The 23386-nt window shown below is 43.1% G+C and overlaps 1 protein-coding gene across 5 annotated transcripts; it reads left to right on the top strand.

Annotated features, from left to right (window-relative positions):
• Positions 1–242: 242 nt before the first annotated feature.
• On the top strand, positions 243–22533 carry CUNH12orf65 (chromosome unknown C12orf65 homolog). 5 transcript variants are annotated; one of them, XM_027853531.1, is made up of 5 exons: positions 243–257; positions 651–706; positions 13728–13867; positions 20217–20506; positions 21264–22533. In XM_027853531.1, exons 3-5 carry the CDS (start codon positions 13783–13785, stop codon positions 21510–21512), a joined length of 624 nt encoding a protein of 207 aa, XP_027709332.1. In that variant the 5' UTR covers positions 243–257; positions 651–706; positions 13728–13782; the 3' UTR covers positions 21513–22533. The 5 variants fall into 5 exon arrangements, with proteins under 5 accessions (XP_027709332.1, XP_027709333.1, XP_027709335.1 ...); XM_027853532.1 differs by lacking the exon at positions 243–257 and adding an exon at positions 12255–12391; XM_027853533.1 differs by lacking the exons at positions 243–257; positions 651–706 and adding exons at positions 11598–11922; positions 12255–12391.
• Positions 22534–23386: the final 853 nt, after the last annotated feature.

Raw genomic sequence — 23386 nt, 5'->3', positions numbered from 1 at the left:
GGGGCGGGGAGCCTAGAGAATGGGTCCCAGGTCCCGCCTTCTCCCCCCCCCCCGTGAGGTAGCTTTGGGGAGGCTGGGCTGCGACAGCTAACGCTCCGCCCCGCCCCCCGCCCCCTCACTCCTCCATCCGTTCCCCTCTCAGCCGCCCGGGGTCCGACGACTCCTAGCCATCCCCAGAAGCCCTGAGGGGAACGGCCCCCGATCCCTGACTTCCTAAAGCTCAGGGGCCCTTTACCTGGCGAGCGCCCCAGCCGATGGTAAGGGCCAGACGAGCCGCCCAGCGCTACAGTTAAGACTCGAGTGCGCGCGCCCGGCGCCCCGCCTGCGATTGGTCGCTCGGGTGTTGGGAAGGGGTGGGGGGGACCCGGCGAACGGGAGGCGCGCGCCCGCGCAGTTGCCACGCCCACTCCCGGCGGATTGATTGTGGGGCGTGTGGAACCTGCCCGCAGAGGAGAGGCGGGGCTCCTCCCCCCGCCATTCCCTCTGATTGGCCTGCCCCGATTCTTTACCGCATCCACATAGGCGGGGACAACAACGGCTCCCATGCGCAAAGGGCCGAAAGAAAGACGTCACGGAGTTGGGGGAGCGGGGTAAGAGTGAGCGCATGCGTAAGCGCATGCTCTGACGGTACTTTTGGTTTTTTTCCCCAGCGGTTGGTCGGTTTACCCCCCTTAGAGTGTTCCTGGCGGCTCCTTCTCGGGCCCAGGTAAGAGACCCCGCGACGAGCTCGGCCAGCCCCTCGCCTCAGCGTCGCCCCTGACGACGTCCATCCGGCGTGCTCCCCGCACGCAGCCGTGCCGGGGAGGCGGGAAGCGTGACCTCGACGGGCCTCAGTTTTCCCCATCTGTAAGTGGAGGTCCGTCAGGGTCTGGAGGAGGAGGCGCCACCGCGGGCCCTGGGACCCGGCTCCCCCCCACGGCACTGCGCTGGACGCCCCAACGTGCCCGCCCTTCTCAGGAAATCATGTTTGTTAGGTGCCTAGCACGTAGTAGGCGCTTAATAAATGCTTTTCCCCTTCTCTTCTCCTTCCCTTGCTTCTCCCTTCCTTTCCTTCCACTCTCCTTCCTTTTCTTCCTTCCTCCGTCCCTTCCTTTCCCTCTTGACCTATTTTCCTTCCTCTCTCCTACCTCCTGGGGGCGGCCTAAACCCCCACCCCAGTTTCTACAAAACCTTTCCCCCTCAACCTTCACGAAGTGCCCGCCTCCTCGATGCAAAACTAGTCCCTGGCGTAGAGACACGTAGAGACATCAGCCCCTCACTCAGTTCATTTCCCCAAAACCATTATTAAAGCGCCTACTATGTGCCAGCTGTCAGTTTAGGAGAAAAAAATAACTAGGAGGGGGAGATATTCACGTGAACCTAAATGTCTAACTAAAATTATGCCGCCTGCTGTTTTGAAACCCCTTTCTTCTGATCCAATCCTGGAGAAAAGAATGAATGAATGAAAAAGCGTTTATTAAGTGCTTACAACGTACAATGTCCAATACAGTGGGGGGTTGAAATGCAAAATAAGGATCCCTGCTCTTAAGGAACCTACATTCTAATGGGAGGGAATACATAATATTTATATGTGTGTATGTACTATATATTTATACATAAATATATGTGTAGGTATATGTGTGTGTATGTATATACATATGTGTGTGTGTGTATCATATATATATATATATATACATACATATATGTGTGTATATATATGGAAGAGATTGGCCTAATGTGTATAGTAAAGTATGTTTGTCGTTTTGGGCCACAGTCATGATGCCTCTGTCCAGTGTGCCTGATTTGGGGCATTTCTTGCCTCTGATGCAGACTACGTGAGTGCCCCTGACAGTTCTCTATGATTTGCAGAACAGTTAATTGATCTTCTGGTGCAGGGAGGGAGATGGGGTTTCCTCACCTGGAGTTCCCTACACTAAAGGAATTAACAGGTCTGGACCAAAAAAACCACCTTGGTCAAGGGCAGTTTATCACCTTGATGGGATCTCTGAATCTTGAGGGGTCTAAAAACTTGCCTGGCCTTCATACATTCTGGGCCATACAGGAAAACAGTTTTGAGAGTCACTTGGAGAGCCCGAAGCAGGGCTGATAGAAGAACCTAAAAAAACTCAGGCTTTTCACCTTATAGGTACTCTGTAAGTATGACGGCAGATTTGTTTGATGGCCACAATACAGCACAAAAATAACAGGCTTTGCTGCTGACAGATCTACACATCATAAAGATGACTGAGCTAGGTGAAATCTTTGTTGTGCAGCAAACCCTGTTTGTTTTGGTGCTGTGTTTTTGACCAGTGAAAAAACCAATCTCCCTCCAATAGAAATTTTTGGGTTCAGGGACTAAAAATAGGACTGTTTTTTAAAACATCCCTCACATATTGTTTTTCTAAAGGCTGTCCAGCCAGACTAGAGTCAGACACTTTCCCCTTTTTTGTGTTTGAGCAGTGAATGGCACACTTTCCCAGAAGTGGTGGTAGTCTTGTTATCCATCAAGTAAAATATTATCTGTCCCATATCAGGCACTGTCTACATCTATAGATGAGCAACATATGGTTTTTTCATAGAAATATGTTATCGAACCAAATAAACTCCCCTCTGCAGTTTTGTCTGTATGTACCAGTCAGCCAGAAGTAACTGCTTGATTCTCTAAGGTTGTTTACTTTTTATATTACATATATATTTTATGTCATATAATAAATATATATAATACATTATATTACATTTATATTTATATGTGTTCTTAACAGAACTCAGGTTATTCCAAAGCAGTGGCTTGTTTGAATCCTACCAACAAGATTTGTTGTTTTACCTCCCATTTCCATTAGCTTCACAACCAATACCCTCTGTTGGAGTCCACAATCCTATATTATTTCATCAGTAAACATCAATTATACAGTCATACAACAGTGACACAAAACCACTGACTCCTAAAAGAGTTAGTAAACTACATTGATACTAAAGCAAAAGATGTGCTATTGTGACAAAAACCTGTGTTGCTTATAAAGTTTATAACGTGTGTTAACTGCAGCAAGTGCTAGTAATAGTTGTTTCGTGTACAGTAACTGGTCAGTTTCTACTAGAAAAATTCTTTCTTTTTTTATAATGAAATTTTAGAGTGCTCCTTACCCAGTAAAAATATCTTACTGAACATCTTAGTGAACCAACTTATTCAGGAAATAATGGTCATGTTAACTGAATTTTCCATTTAACCCATTTACTCATGCGTCCCAGGGCAGAGGTAGTACTCTGTCTGCCTTTATAGCTGCATCATCTATAGCTGCAACGCAGTTTGAAAAAAAAAAAAAAACTTGTAAAAAGTTATTTCTATACTATGGCTTGATCTAAACAGAATAAGCCTTAAAGGCTTAAAGATGTTTGTACCTTCATTTTGTGACCACTATTTTGTGGCTTTACGTAGTGATGATTAGCATATAATAATAGAATTTTGTTATTGCAAAATAGTTTTCCAAAGTGAAAGGCTTTTTCTTTGTCTGAAGGCTTCACATAGGCCTCTTTTGGAAGATCTTTGATCATCTTAAAGCAATAACTAGGAGACTGGTAGCTTACATGTTATTTTGAAATATCACAGTTGCCTATAACTCACTTATAAAGTCACTTTTAAGGTCTTCAGAGTGCTTTTCTCACAACCCTGTGAGGTTGAGCAAATGTTAAGCTGAAGAGTGAGGTAAAGGATTATTATACCCATTTTACAGATAAGGAAACACTGTGAAGTTGTGATTTGCCCATGATGACACAGATCTCTTGGGCCAGGTCCAGTGTTCTGTCTACTGCAGTATACTGTTAGCATGCAGTAGAACATAAGATTGAAGGTAAGGACTTGGGTTTTTGTCTTTGTATCCACAATGCCATGCACATAGTAGGTGTTTAGTAAATGCCTATTAAATTGAAGATTTCATTAACTTTCATATTCAAATTGTACCATTTGGGAACTCATCTCTCCAAAATAAAAGTAAAATGTTATAAATTGACACCTGCAATTTAAACATGAAAGGAAATGACATTTTCAGGGTGAGTGTGAATCGTGTAATTTCCTGTGTCATAGTTTTTCTTATAATTAGTGTTTAAACCACCGTACTTGCACTAATCTTGGTGGTCTTGTCTTCCTGTGTGATCCTTTATATTTGATATCATAATTGCCTCCTTGGCAACTGAATTCATAATCATTGAATTGTGATCTCACCAAAGATTTAAGCTAATGATAAATAGGGGTATGAAAATGATCCTTGACTAAGAAAATACCTCCAATATGTCCATTATGATCTTTTAAAAACCCAGGGAATAAGCTTCTTCCAGGAGAGCAGTTGTTAAATATAGTTTTCCCCTTGGTAGAGGGGGTGGAGAACTAGGGGTACAGTTGCTGCCTGTGTCTGTTTCAGTTTTTCTTTGTTCAAGAGAGGGTTTCATGTGAGGGGATTGTATCAGAAAATTATTATTGATATAAATTACTTAGAAAATAAAAAGTCAGTAAAACTTTTTTAAGGTAAAGTCATCCTAAGTAGCTTTTTGAGTACTTCAGTACCCAGTGATTTCTTTGATGTGAGTACTCCCTCCATTGGTGCAGATTATAAACCTTCAAGCCTTCTTCATCCCCTGTAATTCTTAGCCATGTCTGTAAATCCTCTTGAGGGCATCCACTCAGTGTTCTCCAGGGGGACTTCTGGTTCTTTTAATGTGTTGTAGACCTACCAGTGCAGCAGTCAGGCCGTGCATCTGTTTGCTAGCCTGCACTCTAGCTACCATAACTGGTCTGCTTCCATTTCTGGACACATATGTGTGCCCTACATAGTATCTTATTTTTAAGGAATAAAAATGAGAGATGTGAACTCACACTGAATGCAGTGAGAGATCTTTACGCAATACAGATGTAGATATGGTAACTGATCAACACAGAAAGCAGTGAAACTGTCCAATTATTTTGCAGATTGGGTTTGTTCTGTAAACAATCATACTGTAGTCATTTTACCTGTGCATGTGGGCCAGCTTTCTACTGTTCACATAGAGATTGTCAGGGATAGAAGATACTACTGAGCAAAGAGGAAATGAGTGACTGAGAAGTGGAGGGAGATATGAGATGAAGAGATTGAGGAAAACAGGCTAATAGTTGTTTATTGAGGAAGAGGGAAAAGAATCATCAACAAGTCAACAAACATTTATTAGACATTTATTGTGTTAAGTGCTCGGGATACAAAGAAAGGCAAAAACAGTGACTGCTTTCACGGTTCTAATGGAGAAGACAACATGCCAACAACTGTGTCCAGACAAGAATCTCAAAGTGAAGACACTTCACTTGGATCATGTGTCGTGGAGGAGACTGGCAAAGGCTTCTTATAGAAAGTGGGGTTTTGGTGGAGATTTGAAGGAAACCAGAACGTGAGGGAGGGAGATCATTCCAGGCATGGCAAACAGCCGGTGAAAATGCAGAATTGGGATTACAATGTTTTGTGTGAAGAGCAACAAGGAGGCCCGTTTCACAGGATGAGAAGGTGTAAGAAGCCTGGAAAGGTAGGAAGGGCTTTGAAAGCCAAACAGAGGTTATTGCATTTGATCCCAGAAGTAATAGGGCACCATTGGTATCTAGTGAATGGGGGTGGAGAACATAACGTGGTCACATCTGCAATTAAAGAAAATGAATTTGACAGCTGACTTGAGGATAGACTCGAGTGGGGAGAGACTCAAGTTTGGGAAACCAACCAGCAGGCTGTTCCAGTAGTCAAAAGTATGAGGTAATGGAGGGCCTACCTACTCCAGGGTGGTAATAGTGTCAGAAGAAGGCATGCAAAAGAGACGTTATGAAGGTAGAATCAATCGTAGAACTTGGCCACTGAGTGGCTACGGGGGGGTTGAGAAATGATCAAGAGTCAAGGATGACACCTCGGTTTCCAGTGCAGTGGTGGTGTCCTCAATAATAATAGGAAAATTAGAAAGGAAGGCTTGGGGAAAAAGCTAATGAGTTCAGTTCTGGAAATGTTGAGTTTAAAATGTTCAAGGGACAGTTCAAGATGTCCAGTAGACAGTTGGACATGCAAGACTCTGGAAGTTAGAAGAGAGATGATAGCTGGGTAAATAGATCCAAGATTCTTCTATGTAGAAATGATCCTTGAGCCCATGGGAGCTAATGAGATTGCCAAACAAAATAGTACAGAGAGAAGAGAAGAGAGCCCAGGGTAGAACCTTAGATGGGGCCTGGAAAGGGGACGGAGTCAGATCAGTCAGACAGGTAGGAGGAGAGAACCAGGAGAGACCTGTGTCATTAAAGCTTAGAGAGAAAAGAGTATCGGAAAAAAGGTGGTAGGGGCAGCTAAATGGCACAGTGGATAGAGCTCTGGCCTTGGAGTCAGGAGGACCTGAATTCAAATCCAGCCTCAGACACTTGACACTAGCTGTGCAACCCTGGGCAAGTCACTTAACCCTGATTGTCTCACCCAAAAAAAAAAAAAAAGAAAGAAAGAAAAAAAAAGGTGGTAATCAAGAGTGTCAATGGCTGCAGAGAAAGAGAATTGAGAAAAGAACATTAGATTTGGCCATTAAGAGATAATTTAATAGCTTTGGAGTTATGCTAGAAAGTAAACACTAATTAACTGTGGGTCCTTCAGGAAGGATGAATTTAGGTGTAAAAAAAATGCAACATCCACAGCCATTCTAAGCCATGTAACTGCCTTAACTAGATCACATAGTAGTTGTCTCTCAGTTTCCTTATTCTCAGTTTCCTTATTTATATGAGGAAATGAGATAATGGATATAAAAAGTGCTTTGAGATCTTCAGAAGAAAGATGGTGTGAGAAATGTAAAGTGTTTCTAGCATTTATAAGACTTTCAGAATAGTGTTGTATTTTGAGACGAACTTTAGTTAGTTCTGTTCTTATACTTGAGTCAATATGTCACAAGGCTACTGTTAAATAGGACAAGATCACTCCAGTGCTTTCAAATGGGACAGTTGCATCATCTTTGGAATTCAAAAAGATCTAAGCTTTCTGTCTGGATTTTAAAAGCAGAATGTTTTCTAGAAGGTGGTGGAGGGGGATTCTTTTTTTTTTTTTGGCTAGGCAATGGGGTTAAGTGACTTGCCTGCCCAGGGTCACACAGCTAGTAAGTGTTATGTGTCTGAGGCTAAATTTGAACTCAGGTCTTCCTGAATCCAGGGCCAGTGCTCTATCCACTGCACCACCTAGCTGCCCCCAGAAAGGGGAATTTTGTAAAAATTGTTCTTTTTCCTTCTGTCTTATAAGACTAAAGTTAGAAGTCTGAATTTCAGGCCAGAGCCACAGTAATCCCATTTCCTCTTACCTACTTAAATTAAAAATAACTGTTTCTATATTTCCTGGTTAAGCCTTTGTGCTTTTCCTGTTTGGAACAAAAATTCTCTGCAGACACTTGAAGCTGGGGAGAAAATGCTATATTCCCAGCCTGGAAATCAGGATCCTACGCATGGTTGTACAGTGACAATGATGGGCCTCTGCTGTAAGCAAGCTGCAGCAGCGATCTCTGCAGTCTGACTGTTCTTTTATGGGGCTGCCTTGATCTGGAAGAGTCAAGATGGCTTTTTTAAATACAGCTTTGTAGGAAGTGATGAAAAGGCGCTCTAAGTCTGAAGTGCTGGACATTTCCCTGATCACCAGCTCCCTCCCATCAGCTGGCTTCTGGTGCCGTCAGCTCGTCATTCTGTTTCATCTTAACACTGCAACATTGCCTTGCCTCAGTTCTACTTTATTAATTTCTTAGGTTTCTTTGTTGTTGTTTTTCAAAGCTTATTGGAGCATAAGAGGCAGCGTGGCCTAGTTTAGCAGAGAGCCAGCCTCGGAGCCCACAGGACCTGAGTTCCAGTTCCACCTCTCTCAGATTTGGAGCCTCAGTATTCCACTCCAGAGGTGTCAGACACAGAGCAGCCGACAGGCAGGTAGCCACAGCTCCCAGGCCTGGAACCAATTTCAAATGAAGTTGGGAAAAATTTAACAAAACAGATAAAGATATAATAAAACACAGATCATGTTAATGTGGTTTTTGAAGTCAGTGTGTGCCTTCAGGGATCCTTATGTCGTTTATTTTCTATTTTAAACGAATCTGGTTCCATGTGGCTTGGACTCCCCGCTCTGCACATTCTCAGAACAGAAGTAGCAGAGGCAGTGCCAACCCTGTATTGGGTCAGTAGTCCTGATCCCTTCAATAAAGATGTCTTGGAAAACACTGTACATCTTTTAAAAGCAAAACAACTTGCTGCAGCCAATGGCAATTCTCTCTGATGGTCACTTTAAGAAATATGCCATAGTTGATGGGAAAAAAGCTGCTCATTGCATTGATGCTGATTTTATTAAACATGAGCAAATAACTCCTATGCCTGACCCAACTATTGAAGTTCTCCTGTCAAAACCAATCAGTCTAGCACAATAATGCAGTGGTGACCTTATTTTTGTCTATCTTCACTTGTCACCTGACCAAATTTTACATGAACTTTATTTCTTTTCTTTTTTTCTATTTTATTTTATTTTTTCCCTTAATCTTAATTTATTTACTTTTAGTTTTCAACATTCACTTCCACAAGATTTTGAGTTCCAAATTTTCTCCCCATCTCACCCCTCCCCCACCCCAAGACTGCATGCATTCTGAATACCCCTTCCCCTAATCTGCCCTCCCTTCTATCACCAGCCCCCTCTCTTATCCCCTTCCCCTTCTATTTTCCTGTAGGGTAGGATAGATTTCTATACCCTATTGCCTGTATATCTTATTTCCCAGTTGCATGTAAAAACAATTTTTAACATTTGTTTTTAAAACTTTGGGTTCCAAATTCTCTCCCTCTCTCCCCACTCACCCTCATTGAGAAGGCAAACAACTCGATACAGGTTATACATAAATTTTGCATGAACTTTAAATAAATGTCTTGGCTTTTTTCCATCAATTTTTCTCTCTCTCTATTCCCTACAAACATTTACTGACCCCTTCCTTGATTTGATCCCATTACAATCTTTTGAACTTTCCTTGATCCCCAGCAGTACTTTTGATTTCTTGTGGCCATGACACAAGGCACTGTGTTTGAGTGAATGTTTGAGTTAAAATAACCAAGGACTATTGGACTTGGGGTTAGAAGACCCTGGTTCAAACCTGAGCTCCCACACTTAGTAGCTGTTAGACTGTGAGAGAACCACTCCACTTCTTAGCGCCTTCAGTTTCCTCATCTGGAAAATGAGGATTATCATGCTTATGCATCTTTACCTTTTAAGATTATTATGGAAAGGGGCAACTAGGTGGCGCAGTGGATAGAGCACAGGTCCTGGAGTCAGGAGGATCTGAGTTCAAATGTGGCCTCAGACTTATTAACACTAGCTGTGTGACTCTGGACAAGTCACTTAACCCCAATTGTCTCACAATAAATAAATAAATGAATGAATGAATAAGGATTATTATGGGAAAAGTGCTTTGTAAATTTTACATGCGTAGGAGTTGTAATGTAAGGACTTGTGCCAGTTTCTGCAGAATCCCAGTAAATCTCAGAGCCTGCCATAAGGAAAACGACCTGGCACTTGTAGGAAGCTATGAAATCCTGTGTTCATGTCTTGAGTAAGACTTTTTTCTCAGCATTTTATTTGCAGTTGAAGTCAGTAGATTTAAGTGGCCACTATATGCAAAATGAAGACCTGGCTTCAAGCCTAATCTAGCACAGCGTTTTGCACAGTACGCACCTGATAAATGTTTATTGATTGATTGATTGATTAATCGCTGACATATATTTACGGGTGCATCTTCTCAGTGCTGCAGGCAGCTCTAAGCCTCTGTGTTGCAGAGAGGATACTGACCTGCCTTCCCCCTGCAGTTCTATGTGTCAGTGACACCACAGTTCTAGTCCTGTTCCCATGAGGAAGACACTGTTTCTGAGACACACTTGATTTTAATAAAGATGCCCATCCTCCCTGCTCTGGATGAGTTCCTTTCTACAAAGGTGGGACGTTTTTATAAAAAGTTGAAGTTAAAAGAAAAGATGTTTTACCTTTCTAAAATGACTTTGATGGTAATGAAATATGTACAAAAGGGAGGCTTACTCAACAAGCATTTATTAAGCACCTACTACTATTTGTCAAGCACAATACTAGTTCCTGGGGAAACAAAAATCAAACCACCTTTACCTGGTATTGTGCATATAACTATATATGGGATAGGGGATAGGGACTACACCTGTAATTTGATTGATCTAGGTCAGTAGTGTCAAACCCCAAGGGAATATTGACTTAGAAAACTATGAATTAACATTCTCTGTGTTGGTTATATTTTTGTATTTTTATCTATTTTGTTACTGTATTTCTACTTATTTTGTCAAACATTTCCCAATTACATTTAATCAGCTTCTGGCTGTGGACCCTAGGTAACTCACTTCTACTACCAGTGTTGGTGGGTAGGCACCTTCTCTGATACTGACAGTCTTCAAGAGTTACCTAGAAGCAGGTGAGAGTGGTCCCCCAGACAGGGTGTGTCAGAGCAGAGCTTGAATCAGGTCTTTGAGGTCAGGTCTCTGTGCGCTAGGCAGCATTGCCTCTCTGGTGCAAAATAAATGCAAGGGAATTTTGCGGGGGAGGTCTTAGTAATGGTGGATCAGGAAGGGCCTCAGGTAGAAGATAGAGCTTGAAGTAAGCTTTGAAGACAACTAGCAATCTGAAAGACAAATGAGGAATGCATTTCAATCAGGGGATACAGCCTGTGCAAAGCCCAGGAACCAGGAAATGAGTGGCTTGTTTGAGGAAGCACCAATTCGGCTGACATAAGACTGCATGAATGGTGGCATTGTATAATGAGGCTGGAAAGATAGATTGGAGCAAGCTTATAAAGAGCTTTAAATACCTAACAGAGTAGTTTGGCTTTGTCTCTAGAGTAATAAGGAGCTCAGAGACTAGAATCTTCCAACCCTGTGTAGCTTTCTCCCTTTCAGAAACACTGCAACAAAATGGAAGACACTGTTTACCTGTGTCCCTAACCCAAGGTTTAAAGGCAGTGGATTCCATCACCAGTTCAAATATCTGGTCTTACTCGTGCACCACAGTTCTAAACTACTGACATCATTTTAATCCTTGGTTACTGTTCAAGATAAGCTTCTCCCCTAACAAATAGCAGTTCTGTGGTGAATAATGTCATACTGAGGTCCTGCTTTCATTTTTTTCCAAGCAGCCTAGCATATAAGTATACCAAATGGTTCAGTTTCAACCTGCAAATATGAGAAATAAAACTAACATTCTTTATCATAGATCCAGAATTGTTAAAGGCCCAGTCAAGGTAAAAAGAGGCAAAATCTGTCAGACTTTATGAAAAAAAAGATGACCAAATATGAGATGCTTAAGCCTGGACTGAAGTCAGCTGTTTTGTGTGGAAGTATTCATGGATTGGGGGAGGGGGTTGTCAAGAGAAAATTCAGGTAGAGAACCAGCTCTCTACTAAAAATCTACCACACAGAAGGTAGGAAATGGGTCAGAGCTGCCATGGGTATTGGTTTCCTCTTACTGGAGCTTTTTTATTTTTCCTTTTTTCCCTTTTAAATGTCACTAGGAACAAAAATTTGAGCTGCTTTTATTGTTCCCTAAAGACTCTGAGCTCCCTCTGTGAGTGTCACAAAAACCAAGATCCAATCAGGATTCTTCATTTAGGCTTGGGGAAGTGGAACCATGGGCGTGTTGGTCATTTTTAGCAGCCTTTGGAGTGAGGCCAGAGCTCCAGAAGATGCTGGGAGTACCTAGAAGAGTCTGATTGGCTACTAGAATTAGCTGCCAAACAGAGCAACCAGTCAGTGAACACTGGGGACCTTGTTGAACTCCAGTTGGGTGGGAGTCTTTCCAGGGCATCTGAAAGCACTGAACCAGGACAAAAAGGTGGAGGCTTGAAGAAGAAACACAGTGGGCAACTGATAAAAGCGCTCTGGGCTCCCTCCTTTGTCTGGTAGGTTCACAGCCTTGTCTCAGAGTTGTTTCCCCTCTTTGTTAGTGCCCTAGACTCTTCACTGTCCTGCCTGCTCATATTTGCTAAGGGGGCGGAAGAGAAGCTGCAGAAAAATCAATAGCCCTGTGTTCCACACCCGGCCTCAATCAGAGACAAGCATTTTTCACAAAGAAACCTTGTTCCACAAGGAATATTTGGAGAAGATAGTACAAAATAAGCTGGGGATGGGGAGTTGGTGGGGGGGCACAGCCCAGGTTAGGAGGGGGGGAGTTGTCCAGCATTCTTCTAACATGAGAGAACCCAATCTAATCTACATCTTTATGTGTTTATAGTGGACAGTGTTGTTTCTTGTGGAAGTTACAAGAAAATGGCAGTGCTGATACTACCCACACTGGCTGCTTGATCCAGGGCATCATGATGTCAGTTTTTCATTTAGCTTACCAGCTCATGAAAAGCCTCAGTCAATTTAGTGAGTCATCTTCGTTTTCATTTGGCTGTAGTTGGACTATCCTTTGCCTCAAAGGTCTTCTCAGAGGCATGGAATTACTTCCTCGAATGCCCTAATTAGCATCCCATGGGGCCAGCCCAACTGAAAAGGAACAGGTTCAGACCATTATAATAGCCACACAAAATGATAATAGCTTTGGTATATCTCTATGCTTTGGATATGTTACGTAATCAATGCAGGGACTCCCTCCCCAGTGCAGATTGCAGCCCAGCCTTATCCCCCTGTCCTGTGTGATTATTATTGAAGACTGTCCATAAGCCATCCACAGAGAATCAACCCAACATGCTGGAGGTCTTCCCCTTGATTCTTTAATATCACCTGGATCCCAGCACAGTGCTTGGGCTATTGAGCTGTTATCAGCTGGCCCACCTCCTTTTCCATTCAGTAGCAGCATTGGCACTTAAAATATTCAAAACCTCCATGGTTTTATCATTACAAGAACTAATTCCATCAATGAAGGCACAACTCTTCCATGACCTGGTTGATGGTTTTCATTGCTTGCTTTGACCAAAATGCTAAGTCTGAAATTTGGTAGGCTGGTTGGTTGGTCCTTAGATGATAGACAGCACCTATTACCAGGCCTGTACTTGGCACCTTTGCAGTTTGGTAGAACCTGCCAGAGTTTGTGCCCTGCTGGCATAACATCATCATCATCTTCATTACTGACATTTCCATAGCACTTTAGAGTTTGTGAAAAGCTTTACAGGTCTCTTATTTAGTCTCACAACAATCCTGTGAGAGTATAGGTACTATGTGTATCATCCCCATTTTACAGGTGAGGAAATTGAGATTCAGGTAAAGTGACCTGTCATGGCCACATAGCTAAGTGTCTTTGAGAGGCAGGAATTGAACCTAGGGCTTCCAGACTCCCAAATCCAGCATTCTATCCAATATACCGTCCTGCCTTTTTGAGAAGCCAGGATCACCTGCATGTCACAAGGTATAGGAAGACTTTAGTGCAATGTTGACTGGATGCTTGAAAAATTCTTTGTAACATTTTCGATCATGTTTATTTAGCAGACAGGGAGAGTAGAAGTCCTGCACTTTACTCATTCAAAAGAGGCATTAGAACGCCATAAATAAGCAAATGTCTAGCAAACTTTAGAATCTGTATATTTACCAAGGAAGCAATGAATGCATTCCTTCATGTTTCTTCTTTTTCCTTCCTTCCCAGCACTGGACACAAAGGAGATAAATTTAATTAATTCATCCCCCCTAAAAAAAAGGGTAGATCCATTTGTAGCGGAACCACTCCCACCATTGGTTCCGCTACAAATGGATCTATCCTTTTTTTTAGGGGGGGATGAATTTTATCCCTCACTTTTGACATACGATGGCCAACCACGTTGTTGATGTTTTGTACTCGGCTGCAAATCATTGTTGAGTCAATCACCAAGTATTTATTGATGTCTTCAGAGCAATTTCTAATTTATACCAGTAAGTGTAATCAAATACATTTATTATTAAAATAATTAACTTATGTTTTCATACTGAAGAACAAGTTATAAATATGTCAAATATATTTCAAAAAAAGTTTTTTTAAATGGATCTGTATGCTTTTAAGTTCAGTTCATCACCAGACACTTGTGGGCTGAGCACTGTGCAAAAACACTGGAGATACAAAGAAAGACCAAAACCCAGCCCCCTGTCCCTCCAGGAGCTCACATTGTCATGAGGGATGTGACATGCAAGCAACTACATGCAGAAAAAACAGACATGGTGTGAATGGGAGGTGATCCCAGGGCAAAGGCAGGAGGGCTCAGAGGAAGAAGCAGAGTAGGAAAATCCTCTCGCCAAGAGTAGGGTTTAAGCTGATTCTTGAAGCAAGCCAGGAGGTGGAGGTCAGGAGGGCGGACCTTCCAGGCTTGTGAAAAGCCACAGCATTGGTACCTCGATGGAGTATCTGGTGCAAGGACCAGCCAGAAGGCTGGCTAATGGCTAGACGCCATTGGATCGGAAGACTGGGCAGGGGTATAAACAATTGAAAGCGAAAGAGGGACCAGGATGTGAAGAGCTTTGAAAGCCAAATAGGGCTTTATATTTGATCCTGAAAGTAATAGGGAGCCAGTAGAGTTTATAGACTGGGGGGAACATGGTCAGAATTTCCTGCATTTTACGAAAATCATTTGGGCAGCATAATGGAGGATGGACTGAGTAGGGGGGAGATTTATGGCAAGGAGACACACAGGCAGCTTCTGCAAATACTCCTGTCGAAGGGATGAGTATGTGCCTGCCAGGCCTCCTGCAGGGTGTCTGGGGATACAAAGACCAGTGAAACAATTCCTGCCCTCAGGAAGTTTACTTTCATTAGGTGAGCCAGTAGGCAAATACATATAAATATATGCAAAGTGCAAGACAATCTGGGGAGAGGTCACTAGCAGTTGGGATCAGGAAAGGCTTATTGTAAAAGCTGGCACTTAGGGAGTTTTGAAGGAAACCAAGGATTCGGATTGTTGGTAATATGCTGCAGTCTGCTTACAACTACCATACATTTTTGGTATCTTGGAGTCACCTGCAAGAGTGATGCTTCTGAGATAAAAAGCATCATGGAGATGTGCTTTTGCAGCAGCAGAAATAGTCTGACCCTTAAAAGCATTGCACTGCAGTACTGCCCTCTGTGCTCCCCCTCTTTGTACCAGGCCCAGCTCACTGTCCACCTGCAGCACCTGCCTAAGGAATGCAAATGGAAAGACTTACTGACTGACCAAAGGACCATGTCACTTTTGGGTCTGGATGTGTTTTCATCAGTAAAGAGAATTCTTGGGATGGAACTTCCTCTCAATTCAGATCAGCAACTCTTTTGTGCCATTCAGACTAAGGAGGTTGCTTGGGCTTGGGAGAATACTTGCCTTTGTTTATACATGTATATGTCAGAGCTAGAGATTGAGCCTAGGTTTTCCTGACCCCGTGGCCACCTTTGTACCCACTGTGCACTTTCATAATCAGGCTTATACCTGGTTTGTGGACTTTTTTTTTCAGTGTGGGTAGTTAGACCCCATGAACTAACTATTACCTGCTTTTAATTTTTAATCCAAGCAGGGGATCTTAGTTGTACTTAGAGTATTTGGGGGACATCTCACCAGTCTGCTTTTACAATCACTACCCTTCTCAATTTCACCAGAAGCATTCAGGTTATCTTTGTAATTGATGCCTGTCTGCATTTGGCCATTTCTGGGAAAGCTGTGTCCTCAAGAAGGAATTGAAATGACATTAACCATCACAAGTATCTCTGTTGTGTGTAAGGAAATCAGATTTAGGGCCTTACAGGTCATTGAGTCCAACTTCTCATTTTACAGAAGAGGAAACTGAGGCCCAGAGAGGTTAAGTGAGTCAGGATCACAGATAGTAAGTGAAAGAGTCAGGATTTGAACCCAGATTTTCTGACTCCAAATCTAGTACCCTTCCCATTGCTCCAGGCTGCCTTTCAATCCTTTCAGTATAATCCAGTATAATTCTACATGAGTCACCACCATACCTAACCCCCACCCCATTCTAAAGAGCTATTAGTTAGCAGCTTGAAGTCACATTTAAAACACATTTGCAAAATAGTGGGACACAATCTACGACATTGAGGGAAATCATTTACTACTTGTATTTGAAAATTTGGATGGTGAGCTGGGCCTGGTACAGAGAGGCTCCCTACTACCTACAATTATCCCATTATATTTCACAAAGAAGGCCCTTGGGAACAGCCTATTTTCTTCATATACAGAAAGTCTTCCTAGTAATACCAGGGGGATTATAGATTTTGAGAACAAGTCCATTCTGGGGGTGTCAGATGAGCAGGTCCAAGATATTCTACAGAAGGTACAGAGGTACCTTCTCCACCATTTTGCTACTTCAGTGTGTCGGACCCCATAGCAGCATCATGGTCATTAGAAGCACAATTTCCCAAAGAAACCTCAGCTTATTATATTTAATTCTGGGCCACTTTCAGATGGGTCCTTACCATTAGGAGAATCTATCCAACACACACACACACACACACACACACACACTAGCTTTGTAGGTTGTCATGTCTAACTATATATCCTAGTTTGAGTAATAGGCATTCTTCATCCACTTGGGTTTTTATATGGATAGTAAGAAAAAACTTTTGAGTGATTAAGTATCTCATTTAGGAGACACTACAGTGTTCTGAAGTTTGATAATATGAGCACAATATCATCCTCAAAACAAGAGTTTTTAGAAGACCTCACCTTCTCTAGGGGGATCTTTACCTTTGGACTCTGCTGGACATCATTCATGACAGTGGCAAACATCTCCCTGCTTTACACATATTTGATATTAGTGATCACAGGGTCCTTAAAGTCACCTCTGTTACCTCTTATATAATTTTAACATATGAATAGGAGACATATTGGGGGGTGAGCCTTTCAAGTGATGTTTTATTCCATTTTCTATAGATAACAAAGGAGTACAATAGAATCTTGTGTTCTTTACACCTTTGAGTCAATTGTGTGATTCTAAAGGTGTGATTGCTATAGAACGTCATTTGTGAAAGCCTGCCTGTTCCCTTCTTATACCTTCATCAAGGATGCCCTTGGTGGACATGTATATTATTCTAATAAGGATTTTGTGTAGAGATGGTAAAGTAGCCATATAGATGGGTAATTATGGCCATCCCTTCTTTGGGAAATTGTGCTTCTAATGACCATGGTGATGCTATGCGGCAGCTAGGTGGTGCAGTGGAGAGAGCACCAGGCCTGGAATCAGGAAGATCTTAGTTCAAATCTGACCACAGACACTAGTGTAATGATAGGGTCTGTAATCTTTATCCAAGTATTTTGAACCTTTCAGAATTCTCGAGAATTGATCCTTCAACATCCTCAAAACTGTCATGTCCAGAACAGACCTCCTGTCTGCAGATTTATTTCAGTTCAAGTAATCTGCCCATCTTTGATTTCTGTAGTACTGTTTCCACTTCTGCTTGCAGCAGTAAGGCACCGTGATGCTTTGTAGTCCAAAAGATGGGTGGCTTCACTGACATTGGTAAAGAGAATGCATTATAGAAATCCACAGATGTTTTCCATTTTTTTCTGTTGTGCTCCTTCCATTTTCACCCATAAATGGCTACAGGATGATCTGAATTAACTGACTCACTTTCTGTTGCCATGTTATTCTCTGCATTGTACTCAGTGTTTTGTGAAATTATACTTTTCATAATCTTCTACGATCATCCTCCCTAGGATTTTACAGACTTGTTATATTTGAAGTGGAGTTGATGTTGGCTAGCGTGTCTCTTTGCTTGTCAGGAGATCATCTTTGCCAGATGAAATGGTGTCCAGGCTCTCATGGTCTCCTCAGCATGATAACTCATTTATCAGTAAAACTGCTTAGGAAATGGTAGGAAAATTAATTTGATGTCTGTTCTTTTATCCACTTCCCAGATTTTGGCATCAATGTTTTGTTTCATGGTTAAGGTCAGAGTTGTCTTAACTACTCCCCTACGTCCATGTTCTGTTCTAATTAGATACTGATCTTGATCGTAGCTGAAGTCAATAATCTGACTGTACAAAGCCTGATGTTTCCCATTTCAGCCACCAATTGTTTCTTGTTAAAATAACCCATTCCATTTTTGTGGTGTTACTTGGTCCAGGCCCTCTCAGCTCTTAAGGAAAAACATTCATGAGTACAGGTGCAAGGCTTCAAAGTCCACAAGCCTTTGGCCTCTTTTGTTTCTTGCTTCTCACCCTTGCTTCCCTGGATCCCAGAGTCCTCATCTGTAAAAGGAGAGGACTGGACCAGATGACCTCAGAGGTCTCTTCTAGCTCTGATTCTATGATCCTAAGTTCAGATGATCCTTGTAATAGTAGCTAATCTTCCTGTAATATTATAAAGCTTGCATAGTATTTATGTAGGTTTCTACCTTCCCCTGTCTATGCCCACCTTTGCACCAAAGTCACTAACTCTTTTTTCTTTTTAAAATTTATTTTAAACTTTAATACAAAAACTTAAATACACAATAAGAAAAGAAAAATAAATATATTATAAACTTAAATATTAAAACTTAAATACAAAATAAGAAAAGAAAAATAATGCATTGCCAGGTGCACAGCAGAACTTGAGAGGATTCAGAATATATGGCAATAAATTTCCATTTCAAGAAAGCCTAAAAAGTCCATCAATCTAAAAGGTTTTCTTGATTTAATTTGGATGTTCTTCTCAGTATCTTCTTAGACCTATGTGACATCCTCACCCTCTGCTGCCTGTTGACACATACGCTACAGGTTTCCTCACAGACTTTGGGAAAATGCTGACCTAACTTCCCCACCATCCTCCCAGTTGTGCAGGCGGTCTTACCCCCCCATTGCTGAGTTGTTGAGTCTCCCCAACAAATTGGATATTCCTCTTTGTCTCTGACACTGCATCTACCCTGGTGCAAGCCTTCATCACTTCATGCCTGGGCTACTGCAGAAGCCTCCTGGGTGATCTCCCTGCCTCAAGTCTACTCCCACTCCAATTTGTCCTAAAGCACAGGTCTGATGATCCCCCCTCTCTCCCTCAATAATCTCCAGTGGCTCCCTACCACCATCAAGATCAAATACAAAATGTTCTGTTTAATGTTCAAAGCCCTTCATAACCCAACCCCTTTCTACCTTTCCAGTCTTCTTACACCTTCCTCCCCAGCACATAATCTTCCATCCAGTGACTCTGGCCTCCTGACTTTTCCTTAAAAGAGACACGCTATGCATATCCTCAAACCAGACAAGACTGTCACAGTCCCTCTGAGACTGTGCCCAATTATTTGTATGCATATGTCTTCCCCTTGAGACTGGCCCTGAACACAGAGACTTTTTTTTTTTGGCCTTTCTTTGTATCCCCAGTGCCTAGCACAATTCCTGGCACTCTGTTGTAGTTTCTTAGTCATTTTCAATCATGTCTGACTCATACTGGAATGGTTTCTTCCTTCTCCAGCCTATTTTGCAGATGAGGAAACTGAGACAAACAAGGTTAAGTGAATTATCCAAGCTAGGAAGTGTCTGAGGTCCTATTTGAACTCAGGTCTTCCTATCCCATATCACCCTCAGAAGGAATTGGTGCTTCTTTTTTTGAAAACAAAAAGGGAAGCCAAATGGTCCTGTATAGAGACTTGGAGTTAGGAAGTATCGGTGGTCGGGGAGGAAGTCCTCCTGGCCTCAGACATTTACTGACTCCATGTCCTGGGGGTAGAACAGTGCATATGCTTATTGTCAGAACTCATCTGATTATTGCTTTGGTTGAACTGCTCTCCTCCCCTCTTTTCTCACTTTTCTGTTCTTTGTTACAAGCAGTGACCTCTGGGGAGGGAAAAGAAATATTTGGAAATGAAGGTGAAGTAAAAACAACAGATTTCAAAAAAAAATCTTTTTAAAGAAATGTAAATGTCCTTATCAAGCAAGTATACTTGTTCATGTCGATCATGTATAAGCTTGGTAGTAGAGTGGCTATCTCACAGGACTTAAAGTCAGGAAAAACTGAGTTCAAATCCTTCCTCAATCACTTCAACCTCAGTTTCCTTATCTTTAGAATGGAAATACTAGCCCCCTACTTAACACTGTTGTGAAGATGAAACGTGATAGCCTGTGCAAAGTGTTTTTGAATACTTTAAAAGTCCTACGTAAACGCTGCTGGCTGTTATTGTTAAATTTCTAACAAAGCTTTAATTTTTTAATTTAAGAAGAGAGAAATGTCATCTGTTTATAAGCTCAGGATCCCCATTACTGTGAGCCCGAGGTTTCCGTAGTGGGGTGTGTTTGTCTTTTGCAAGTCACATGTGGTCCCACTCTTCTCATTTTTCTCACAGACTCCCTTATGAACACTTGGGCCTTCACTCACCTTCCAGTCTCACTGGGCAGCTTCAGCACAGGGTTGTGGAGGCTCTGGCCATGGAAGAAGCCTTCATTTTTATTCCCCAGGACAGGAGCTTTTGGGCCCCAGGTGGCAGGCAAGACAGACTCCCACATCCTCCTTCCTCTGAACGAAACCGACTTGGAAGAGCAGTTTGTGAGAGGCCACGGTCCTGGCGGCCAAGCCACCAACAAAACCAACAATTGTGTGGTGCTGAAGCACGTCCCGTCTGGCATCGTGGTCAAGGTAAGGGATGGGGGGGCGTCGTCTAACCCTCCTCTGCCCCAGAACCTGCCTGGCCAGAACTACGCCTTAAAAAGTGACCTGTGAGCCTGTCAGATGAGGCAAGGCCGTCTTCCTGTTCTTGTGGGAGATGCCTGTGCCCTGAAGCCCACTATTGATGGATCGGACCGGCCCTTCAGGGATCCATTCCTTGGCTTGAGGGCTGTGCTCCAACCAGGGCGTTCCAGGCCATCTGCCACTAGAGGGCGCTGCAGCACATTCCATGTGAGGGGCTGCGAAGTAAGACAAGTGAGCCCCCAACAACAGAGGCCCTTCACCATTAAACTCAGGCTACATCCCTTGTGCTTGGCCACTGTCCAGCAAGCAGTGACTGCCCAGAGCCGACTCATGGCGGATGGGGAGGCCTTTTGCTTGGCTCGGTCCTTCACACCTGCATTTGTGTGCTCAGTCAGGCCAAACTCTCCAAGTGACTGGATCTGTCAGGAGGGCAGATGGAGAGCCCAAGCTAATCTCAGCCCCTAAACTGACTCAGCCAGTTGAGTTAAGAAGTTCACCAGATTCTGTGACAGGCCGGCCAGAGCTCCAAGCTCCAGTGCCCGCTCTGGCCCCATCTCAGTGTAGACCGCTGGGCAAGCCAGGGCCCTCTCTGGGCCTTGGTCTCTCCTGTGTAAGACAAGCTCAGGGCCAATGAAGTGTACAGACCCTTGTCTCTGAGGGCCATGCCACAACTGCTTAACAAAATGCCGTTATGTTTTCCCAGTGCCACCAGACAAGATCGGTCGATCAAAACCGTAAGCTGGCAAGAGAGATTCTGCAAGGGAAGGTAGATCTCTTCTACAGAGGAGAAGACAGTCACATTCACAAGGCCAAAAAGGAGGCAGAGAAAAAGAAGAGAGAAAGGAAAAAAAAAGCAAAGGAGACCCTGGAGAAGAAGAGACTGTTCAAAGAGTTAATGTTAAAGGAACCGAGGCCCCAGCATCGCGGGAGGCGGGATGCCGCTGGTCACTGACACGGCGCAATGGCTGCTTCCTCTGCCAGCACCCGCCTAGCGGCTTCCAATAAACATTTGTGGACAAACTCCCGAGCCCCGCTTTGTTCTGAGCCAGGTGCAGGGGCCGCATGTTGGTGATGGTCAGTGGTCCCTCATCGCAAGCTGGGAAAAGTTGTCTCTGGGAGGTGGGGAAGTCCCCAGTTACCTCTGTGCCAGGTTATGAGAACGAGGTGGAGAAAAGCTAAGGAGAGATTTGGAAAGCTAACGTGTCACTTGCCCACTTGCTTACTCCCTCAGCTAGTGAAGGACGAGCAGGATGGGAAAGCGTCCCAGCTTGCCAAGGACCTTTTCTGATGCCCAAAGGTGTGGAGCTGCCCACTCAATCCACGCGTATTCAGGTGTGGCCCGGGGACCCCATGTGTTCACAGCCAAGCTCTGCATCCGCCCCTCTCTCCACATGGATCATCCAGTAAGGGAGGTGTTCACCTCATCATTCTGTTTTAGGCAAGGTTAGCGGCTTGGCTTGTGAGCACACGCTTGAGATTAATGCACAAAGGGAGAGGGAGAAGGAGAGAATATTTTTGTCCAGAGAATGACATCTGTGGGACAATAATAACACAAAGGTTGGTTTTATTTAATCTGTTACTTTAATCAGCAGACCAAGCAGCTCCCCCCTGCTGAGATGAGTCATTTACTGGATGTTAAGTTTAGGTCTCTAACCAAAATCAATTCAATTCAACAACTTATTAGAGTCGTGTTTCACTCAATCTGTCCTCTCTGTTCTGCTTTGTATGTGGAAATGTTCTGTCTTTTTTGGGGTTAGGGTCAAAATAATATTTTGAATAATCACTTATTACAACTTTCAGAGTTCATACCATAATTGATTTCTTCCTGTAACAACTAAACTTAATTTTTTTTAAGACTCACCACTTCATCATCTCATACCTAAATCATCAAAGATAGTAAAAGAAGGAAAAATTTGGGGCAGCTAGGTGGCGCAGTGGATAGAGCTCTGGCTTTGGAGTCAGGATCTGAGTTCAAATCCAGCCTCAGACACATAACACTTACTAGCTGTGTGACCTGGGCAAGCCACTTAACCCCACTGCCTAACCCCTCCCCCCCAAAAATATTGGTCATAAACCAATATGGGGCAGCTAGGTGGCGCAGTGGATAGAGTACTGGCCCTGGAGTCAGGAGGACCTGAGTTCAAATCCAGCCTCAGACACATAACATTTACCAGCTGTGTGACCCTGGGCAAGTCACTTAACACCCACTGCCCAACCAAAAAAAAAAAAAAAAAAAAAAGGAAAAATTCACTGTTGGCAGGGTTGTGGGAAACAAGGCACAACAACTCACAGTGGGTGGGGCTGTGATTTGGTCCAACCATTTTGAAAAACAATTTGGAATTATGCAAGAAATTTTTACAAAATTGTTCCTACCACCTTGTAACCCAGCAGTCCCACTACTGAATGAATACTCCCAAGGAAGCTACAGACAGTCAGGGAAAAACCATGTGTACAAAAATATTCACAGCAGCGCTATTTGTAACGGCAAAAAGTTGGAATCAAAATGTGCTTCACAATGGGGGAATGACCAGACAAATCATGGTATCTGAGTATAACAGAATATTATCCGTGCCATAAGGAACAACAGATATGAAGAATGTGGAAATACTTATGTGAAGTGAGGAAGGGGGGAAAGAAACCCAAAAGAATGCCAGACAGCAACCCAGGAAATGGACACTCTGAACAGCACAAGACATGGAGATGAGTTGAACTAAACATTCCTGCCAAGTCCCCTCCCAGACTTGAAAATCCAGGGTGCATCAAAAACGGGCGTTGTGGGTACTGATTTATGACTTGTCTCCTAAAGTACCAGGTTGACATAGCATT

Source organism: Vombatus ursinus, unplaced genomic scaffold (assembly GCF_900497805.2).
Source record: "Vombatus ursinus unplaced genomic scaffold, bare-nosed wombat genome assembly UNPS02009994.1, whole genome shotgun sequence".
NCBI classification, from domain to species: Eukaryota; Metazoa; Chordata; class Mammalia; order Diprotodontia; family Vombatidae; genus Vombatus; species Vombatus ursinus.
This window is presented reverse-complemented; position numbering and strand designations above follow the sequence as displayed.